The 9,419-nt window shown below is 38.7% G+C and overlaps 1 protein-coding gene across 1 annotated transcript; it reads right to left on the bottom strand.

The window, feature by feature from the left end:
* LOC133090986 (protocadherin beta-5) lies at nucleotides 1-2,724 on the bottom strand. The gene has a single exon (XM_061189713.1). The coding sequence runs from the start codon at nucleotides 2,431-2,433 to the stop codon at nucleotides 43-45; it is 2,391 nt and encodes a 796-aa protein (XP_061045696.1). The 5' UTR covers nucleotides 2,434-2,724; the 3' UTR covers nucleotides 1-42.
* Nucleotides 2,725-9,419: the final 6,695 nt, after the last annotated feature.

Below are 9,419 nucleotides of genomic sequence, written 5' to 3'. Positions count from 1 at the left end.
ATTAGAGATAAATGACAAATACCTTGCATCATGATGAGATCCCTAACTGACTCCAAAGCTATTCCGGAAGTTGGCGTTTTCCTCTATTTCTTCACCAGCGCCCTGGGGTGGGAGGTTGGGGAGAATCGGCTTCAAGAATTTAAACTCATTTAACCCGGAGCCTCCCGTCAGACACACCTCGTACTGGTAGCTCTGGGACAGGGTCCCCGTGCCGCTGACGTCCACCAGGTGGCCCGGAAAGGGGCCCTCGGGCACCGAGCAGCGACCCACCGAGGCCGCCCCGCCCCTCCTGCACAGCCGCACCGCGACGAACACCAGCACCGAGAAGAGGAAGAGCGACGACACCGACGCCAAGGCGACCACCAGGTAGACGGTGAGAGGGGCGGCCGGCGCCGCGTCCGCCGCTTCCGCTTCCGGGGCCGGCAGGTAGGGCTGCGAGAAGCCGTCCACCAGCAGCACGTGCAGCGTGACGCTGGCCGACAGCGGCGGCTCGCCGTTGTCCTTGACCAGCACCACCAGCCTGTGCTTGGCCGCGTCGCGCTCGCTCAGCAGCCGGGCCGTGCGCACCTCGCCGTTGTGAGCCCACACGCCGAACAGCCCGGGCTCCGTGGCCTTGAGCAGCTGGTACGAGAGCCAGGCGTTCTGGCCCGAGTCGCCGTCCACCGCCACCACCTTGGTCACCAGGTAGCCCGCCTCGGCCGCCCTGGGCACCAGCTCGGTGCAGGGCGCCGAGGCGTTCTGCAGCGGGTACAGCACGAAGGGCGCGTTGTCGTTGTCGTCCGCCACGAGCACGCGCACCAGCGCCTGGCTGCTGAGCGCGGGCGAGCCGCGGTCGGCGGCGCCCACGCGGAACTCGAACGCCCGCAGGGCCTCGTAGTCCAGGGACCTCAGGGCGAACAGGTGGCCGTTGTCCGGGTTGATGGACACCAGGGAGGCCAGGGGCACGTGCGCGTCGAGGGGCGGCAGCAGCGAGTAGGTGACCTGGGCGTTGGCGCCCGCGTCTCTGTCTGTGGCGCGGACGCTGCCGATGTGCAGGGCGGGGCTGTTGTTCTCGCGGACGGACAGGGTGTAGGAGGTCTGGGTGAAGGCGGGGGCGTTGTCGTTGACGTCGGACACCAGCACGGTTATGTTGTGCTGGGTTTTCAGTCTCGGTGTCCCCATATCTGTGACGGTGATGGTGACGTTGTATTCCGCTCTGCTCTCTCTGTCCAGTGGCCTCTCGGTCACTAGGGTGTAAAAGTTTTTGAATGTGGGTTTCAAGAGAAAGGGGAGATCATTCTGGATGGAGCAAACCATCCTACCGTTGTCCCCGGTATCCGGATCAGAAACACTGAAAACGGCCACCACAGTCTCTGGGGAGTTTTCTGGGGTAGAGCTGGTGAGCGTCGACATGGTCAGTTCAGGGACGTTGTCGTTCACATCCACCACCTCTATAACTACAGTGCATTTTCCTGAAAGGCCCCCGCCGTCTGTGGCTGCAATCTCCACGTTATAATATCGAGTTGACTCGAAATCCAATGCCCTTTTCAGACGAATTTCTCCTGTTATTTCGTCTATTACAAATAGTTGAGTAACTTCATCACCTTGGAATAGAGCGTAGGCTACATTCCCATTCGTTCCTGCATCTAAATCTCGGGCAGAGACAGCGACAACTAAGGAGTTTAGGGGGCTGTTCTCCGGAATCTGTACCTCATAGACCGACTGTAAAAACTCAGGGGCGTTGTCATTGATGTCCACGACTTCAATGCGGACTGCAGTGGTCCCGGACCTGGGCGGAGCCCCACTATCCAGTGCCGTTAGGGTTAAACTGAGCTCAGGCCCTTCCTCCCGATCCAGCGGTTTGTCCAGCACCAGCTCTGGGTATTTTCTGCCATCTCCGCGATTATGAGTGACAACATGAAAATGGGAGTTGGGGCTGATTGTGTAATTCTGAATAGTGTTGCTACCTATGTCAAAGTCCTGAGCTATTTTCAAAGGAAACACAGTCCCTGTCTGGACGTTTTCTGGGATTTTTAGGAGCATTTCCCTCTCGAGGAACTCTGGGGAATGGTCATTTATATCTGTGAGCTGCAGATCAGCTTGAAAAAACTGCACCGGGTTTTCCAGTAATAGTTGGAAATGCAGTATGCAGGGATCGGTCGCCCCACACAGCACCTCCCGGTCTAGTTTTTCACATAGAAGCAAATTCCCGGTCGTTACATCCAGCTGCAAGAGCTGTTTATTTCCTTTGTAATGGATTCGCGCGCCCCGAGTGGCCAGTTCCCCCACCCTGAGCCCCAGGTCTTTTGCCAGGGTGGCCACAAAAGACCCACTTTCTGTTTCTTCTGGCATGGAATACCTAACTGCTTCAGAGCCAGCCTCCCACAAAAGCAACAATATAGCAAGAAAGATAACTTGCCTTTTCTGTAGCGTTTTTGCTGGTGCAGTCTCCATTGTTCAGACCCGGTTCAAGAACGTGCAGTTTCTTCAACTCCGTATGCAATCAACCCAGATGATTTCATTAAATAAACTCGAATTAGATCTTTCTGACTGACCTGCAGTAGAACGATGCCCTTCTCTGGAGATCTCTGCCTCTAGATCTTATGTAAAATGCTTCCGTCTTTTAGAAAGCATTCAGAGTTCTGATTCCCAGCTTAATGGCTTCCCGGGTAGCCACAGAGCCATTCATTCCTACTCCTAGCCTGCAGCACCACCAGGCGTCCTTATTTACTATTGCATATAGTATTTGCCGTTTCATTCCAAGTTAGAACCTTTTAAGTCACAGAAGTGTTCCCAGTTGTATTTCCACTTCTCAGTTATTGTAAGTTCTAAATAAACATGTGCTAAGTTAACTTCCAGCGAAAGAATACTATTCAGAACAAACTAAAACACTAATATTCCTCATAAAATATCTTTTGAGTACTCGAAGAAACTTTCTTTTGTGCGATTCTTATTTGATTATATTCAAGAAATTCAATAATGGATGTTTACAAAAGTTTACACTATTAAAATTATTTTTATTTTTAAATATTACATATTAGAAAAGGGCATAAATCATGAATGTACAACTCAAAAAATTTTCAGGAAGTAAACACACTCATAAGCAAAACCTAAATTAAAATTAAAATGTTACAAAAACCCTAGAAGCCCCCTCCTCTCATTGTCTGGTCACTACCCTCCCCGCTAAAGGTAAGCACTCTCCTGATTTCTATTATCATAGAGCTCGTGTGTGTGTGTCTTTTTTGAACTTTTATAGAAATGGAGTTATAGAGTGTTTGTTATGTTTGTCTTCTTTCACTCAACATTACCTTTGTAAAATTCATCTGTTACATATTGTTCTAATTTTATTCTCATTGCTTTATGTTATTCTATTGTATGACTATACCAACATTTGCTTTTTTATTCTCCAGTTGATGGACACTGGGTTTTTCAGTTTGGGAATATTTTGAGTAGTGCTGCTATGAACACTCTTGTATATGTCTTTTGGTGTCTATGTGTGCATTTATATTTACTATATTCCTAGGAGTTAGACTGTTGTGCCTTAAGATGTGCACATATATATATAGCTTTAATAGATATTGTAAAACAGTTTTCAACTGTGGTTTTACCAAAACCAGCAGAGTGAGAGTTCCAGTTGCTCCATATGCTTGTCAACATTTGATAACATCTTTTAATTTTAACCTCTCTGATGAGTGTGTGATGATGTCATATTGTAATTTTAATTAGCATTTCCCTGATGATTAATTGAGCACATTTTTCACATGGTTATTTTTATTAGTGTATATTCTTGTGAAGTACATAAGTCTTTTGTCTATTTTTCTATTTAGGGTATTTGTCTTTTTTTCTTATTGATCTTTAGAAGTTCCTTATATATTCTGGGTATAAGTACTTTGTTAGACGTATGTATTGCAAATATTCTCTCCCATTCTATGGCATGCATTTTAACTCTCTTGTGGTATCTTTGAAGAACAAAACTTCTTAACTTTTACTCTAATTTTTCAATATTTTTTATTTATGGTTAGAACTTTTTGTGTTTTCTTTAAATCTTTGCATACACTAAAGTCAAGAAAATATTGTTGTATGGTGCTTTTGAAAAATCATTTACTTTACTTTTCACATTTAGAGCTATAATCCTCCTGAAATTATTTTTTTCATGTTAATGAGGCTAGGGTCAAATTATTTTTTTTTCATATAAATATCCAAATGACTGCACCATCTATTGAAAAGAAGTTCCATTCCCAATTGTTTCTGATGTGCCATTTTTTTCATAAATCAGGGGTCCATAGTTCTGTTCAAGAGTCTTTTTTTCCCATTTTCTCTTTGTTTATCCCACAATACAATATTATCTTTATTACTACACTTCATAATAGGTTTTATTATCTGATTGCTAAGTCCTCCAGTTTTATTCTTTTTCTTTAAGATTGCTTTGGTTATTATTGTCCCTTTGTATTTCCATATAAACTTTACCTTTATCTTTTTTTTTAAGATTTTTTTTTGATGTGGACTATTTTTTTTTAAGTCTTTATTGAATTTGTTACAGTATTGCTTCTGATTCATGTTTTGGATTTTTGGCCACAAGGCATGTGGGATCTTAGCTCCCCGATCAGGGATCGAACCCGCATCCCCTGCATTGGAAGGCGAAGTCTTAACCACTGGACGGCCAGGGAAGTCCCCATATAAACTTTAGATTCAGCTTGTCAGCTTCCACAAAGAAATCTGCTGAAGTTTTTTTAGGATTTTATTGCATCTGTAGATTGAGAAGAACTGACATATTCCCAATATTGAGTCTTCCAACTATTGAACATTATATATCCCTCTGTTTATTCAGATATTTAACTTTTCTCAATAATATTTTATATTTTTCAGTGTAGAAGTCTTACGCATATTCTGTTATGTTTGTTTCTAGATATTTGATGTTTCTGAAACTATTGTAAATGATGCTTGAAATTTTTAATTTTCTGGGTTTTGTTGCTGTATAGAAATACAATTATTATTTGCATGTAGACCTTCTATCCAGTGGCATTACTAACTTCATTTATTAATCCTAATAGTCTGCAGATTCTTTATGACTTTTAATGTATACAATCATGTCATTTTTAAAAAAGACTTCTTATTTCTTCTCTTCCAATCATTGTGTCTTTTATTTTTTCTTTGCTTTATTCCACTGGTTAGAACCTATAGTAAAACACTAAAGTGAAATAGTAAAGGCAAGCATTCTTGTCTCATTCTTGATCACTGAGGGAAAGTTTTAAATAATTTACCATTAAGGATAATGTTTACTGTAGGTTTTAAAATACTTTCTGAAAGTTCCCTTCTGTTTTCAGTTTGCTAACAATTTTACCATGTGTGTGCTGAATTTTATCTTGTGACTTTTTCTGTGTCCATTGAGGTAATCATATGATTTTCCTCCTTTACCTATTAATGTTATATAGTATATTGATTGGATTTGCATTCCTAAAATAACACAGTTTTCTCATAATTTATTATTTCTCTTTTATATATTTCTGAATTTTATTTACTGATATTTTGTTTAGAATTTTTCCATCTGTGTTTGTAAAAGAGATTGGTCTCTAGTTTTCCTTCCTTATGATGTCCTATTCAGGTTTGGATGTCATAATCCATTGAAGTCCTTCTGGTACCCAAATAATCTGGGAAATATTTCCTGTTTTTCTGTCTTCCAAAAGATTTTGTATAAATTGGTATTAGTTGTTCCATAAGTATTTAGAAGAATTCACTAGTGTGAACTGAAGTGGCAAGGTTTTTAATCACAAGTTTAATTTACTTACGATATGACTAATCAGATTTCTTCTTGTTTCAGTTTTAGTAAATTGTGTTTTTAAAAGATGTTTTCCATTTTACATAAATTATCAAATTTATTGGCATACAGTTGTTCATAATATCCTCTTTTATTTTTTAATGTCTGTAGGATTGGTAGTGATGTTCCTTTTTCATTCCTGATATTTATGATCGATGTTTTCTTTCTTTTTAACATTAGTCTTATGAAGAGTTTTTAATAAGAGTTATTAATTATTATGTGGAACCAACTTTAAGTTTTGTTAATCTTCTTGGTTGTATATTTGTCAGCTTTGTATTTATTTATGTTTATATATATATGTATTATTTTCTTCCTTCTACATTGGTATTTAATTTGTTCTTTTTCTAGTTTCTTCAGATGAAAGCTTAGATTATTGATTTTTAACCTTTCTTTTCTAACCTGTGCATTTAAAGTTTTAAAATTTCCCTATAAAATCTGTTTTGATATATCAGATCTTAACTTTTACCCAGTTCAAAATATATGGAAATTTCTTCTGTGATTTCTTCTTTGACTGATGGATTATATTATTTAATTTTGAAGCATTTGGGTATTTCTTTTAAATTTTTATTTCTGTCTTAATTTCATTGTCAAAGAGCATATTGAGTAATTTCAATTCTTTAAAACAAAATTAGAGACTTGCCTTATGACCCAGAATATGGATAATTTTGATATATGCATGTGCATATAAAAAGAACGTGTACTCTCCAGTGTACTACGTATGCCAGTTTATTCAAATATAATTATTGTGTTGTTCAGATTTTTAATATTCAGTGTAGGTGTGTCTTTTTATTCTATCAGGGGTTGAGAGAGTTGTAATACATCCTCCTATGACTGGATTTATCTATTTCTTATTTATGTTCTTTCAGTTTAACTTTCTATATTTTGTAATTATCTTATGGGGATATATTCAGTCTTAGAATTGACATACTTCTGGTATATTTACCTCCTTATCATTATGAAATATCTCTCTTTATCTCTAGTAATGCATCTTTCTTTAAAGTCTCCTTTGTCTTATGTGAGTATATCTATACTTGGTTTATTTTGGTTAGTGTTTGTGTCATGTATCTTTTTCTATTTTTAAATTTTCAAACTTTCTGTCATAACACACACACAGAGACACACACGTTACGTGACAGCATATAGTTGAATTTTTCTTAAACCTAATCGGACAATATTGGTTGTTTAATTTGATTATATAATCCACTTGCAATTAATGTAATATTTGATATCTATCCACTTATATTTACCATCTAAATTTTTGCTGTTTGTCCCTAAAGTTTTTTTCTTCTTTTTGATTATTTAGATATTTTTTTTCCTTCATTTTAAAATTATTCTTCTTGTGATTATCTTAGAGGTTACAACATCCATCTTTGATCTACAAGAGTCTAATACAAATTATTTAATTTTACTACTCCCATGATAATGCTTAGAACCTCAGAATTCCTTAACTCTGTTTATAGCACCTGCCTTTTACATTATTATTGTCATGAATTAAAATTTTATATATTTTAAATCCTTTAAGAAACTATTATTTTTGCCTTTAATAATCAATAGCAATTTATAGTTACCCTTATTCTTGTTCTTCATTTCTTCCTGCAAATCTGTGATTCCTTCAGGACTGTTTTCCTTCTGCCTAATGAATTCCACTGAAAGTATTTCTTTTAGTGCAGATGCGACTGTGATTAATTCTTGCAGTTTTTGTTTGTTTGAAAACTTCATTTTTGAAAGATATATTTTCCAGTGATAGAATTCTAGTCTGGTAGTTATTTTTTTCAGGACTCTGAAGACATCATTCCTTTGTCTTTTGGCTGCTTGATGGTCAGCTCTCCATTTTATTGTTGTTCCTTTCAAAGCAATGTGTCATCTTCATGTGGTTGCTTTTAAGATTTTCTCTTTGACTTTGGTCTTTAGCAGCCTTCCTGTGATATTCCTAGATGTGCTTTGTTTTTTATTTAACATCTTTATTGGAGTATAATTGCTTTACAATGTTGTGTTAGTTTCTGCTGTATAACAAAGTGAATCAGCTATATGTATACATATATCCCCATAACCCCTCCCTCTTGCATTTCCCTCCCACTCTCCCTATCCCACCCCTCTAGGTGGTCACAAAGCACTGAGCTGATCTCCCTGTGCTATGAGGCTGCTTCCCACTAACTATCTATTTTACATTTGGTAGTGTATATATGTCAATACTACTCTCTTGCTTCGTCCCAGCTTACCCTTCCCCCTCCCTGTGTCCTTAAGTCCATTCTGTATGTCTGCATCTTTATTCCTGTCCTGCCCCTAAGTTCATCAGAGCCTTTTTTTTTCCTCTTAGATTCCATATATATGTGTTAGCATACGGTATTTGTTTTTCTCTTTCTGACTTACTTCACTCTGTATGACAGACTCTAGGTCCATCCACCTCACTACAAATAACTCAATTTCGTTTCTTTTTATGGCTGAGTAATATTCCATTCTATATATGTGCCACATCTTCTTTATCCATTCATCTGTCGATGGACACTTAGGTTGCTTCCATGTCCTGGCTATTGTAAATAGAGCTGCAATGAACATTGTGGTACATGACTCTTCTTGAATTATGGTTTTCTCAGGGTATATGTCCAGTGGTGGGATTGCTGGGTCATATGGTAGTTCTATTTTTAAGGAACCTCCATACTGTTCTCCATAGTGGCTGTATCAATTTATATTCCCACCAACAGTGCAAGAGGGTTCCCTTTTCTCCACACCCTCTCCAGCATTTATTGTTTGTAGATTTTTTGATGATGGCCATTCTGACTGGTGTGAGGTGATACCTCATTATAGTTTTGATTTGCATTTCTATAATGATTAGTGATTTGAGCATCTTTTCATGTGTTTGTTGGCAATCTGTATATCTTCTTTGGAGAAATGTCTGTTTAGGTCTTCTGCGCATTTTTGGATTGGGTTGTTTTTTTCATATTGAGCTGCATGAGCTTCTTGTATATTTTGGAGATTAATCCTTTGTCAGTTGCTTCCTTGGCAAATATTTTCTCCCATTCTGAGGGTTGTATTTTCATCTTGTTTATGGTTTCCTTTGCTGTGCAAAAGCTTTTAAGTTTCATTAGGTCCCATTTGTTTATTTTTGTTTTTATTTCCATTCCTCTAGGAGGTGGGTCAAAAAGGATCTTGCTGTGATTTATGTCATAGAGTGTTCTGCCTATGTTTTCCTCTAAGAGTTTGATAGTGTCTGGCCTTACATTTAGGTCTTTAATCCATTTTGAGTTTATTTTTGTGTATGGTGTTAGGGAGTGTTCTAATTTCATTCTTTTACATGTAGCTGTCCAGTTTTGCCAGCACCACTTACTGAAGAGGCTGTCTTTTCTCCATTGTATATTCTTGCCTCCTTTATCAAAAATAAGGTGACCATATTTGTGTGGGTTTATCTCTGGGCTTTCTATCCTGTTCCATTGATCTATATTTCTGTTTTTCTGCCAGTACCATACTGTCTTGACTACTGTAGCTTTGTAGTATAGTCTGAAGTCAGGGAGCCTGATTCCTCCATCCATTTTTCTTCCTCAGGATTGCTTTGGCTATTCGGGGTCTTTTGTGTGTCCATACAAATTGTGAAATTTTTTGTTCTAGTTCTGTGAAAAATGCCATTGGT

Source organism: Eubalaena glacialis, chromosome 4 (genome assembly GCF_028564815.1).
Source record: "Eubalaena glacialis isolate mEubGla1 chromosome 4, mEubGla1.1.hap2.+ XY, whole genome shotgun sequence".
NCBI lineage: Eukaryota > Metazoa > Chordata > Mammalia > Artiodactyla > Balaenidae > Eubalaena > Eubalaena glacialis.
Note: the sequence above shows the minus strand (reverse complement) of the source record. Positions and strands in the feature narration are given on the sequence as shown.

Coding starts and splice junctions, on each gene's coding strand:
- LOC133090986 (XM_061189713.1), bottom strand. CDS start 2,433: ATGGAGACTGCACCAGCAAAAACGCTACAGAAAAGGCAAGTTATCTTT.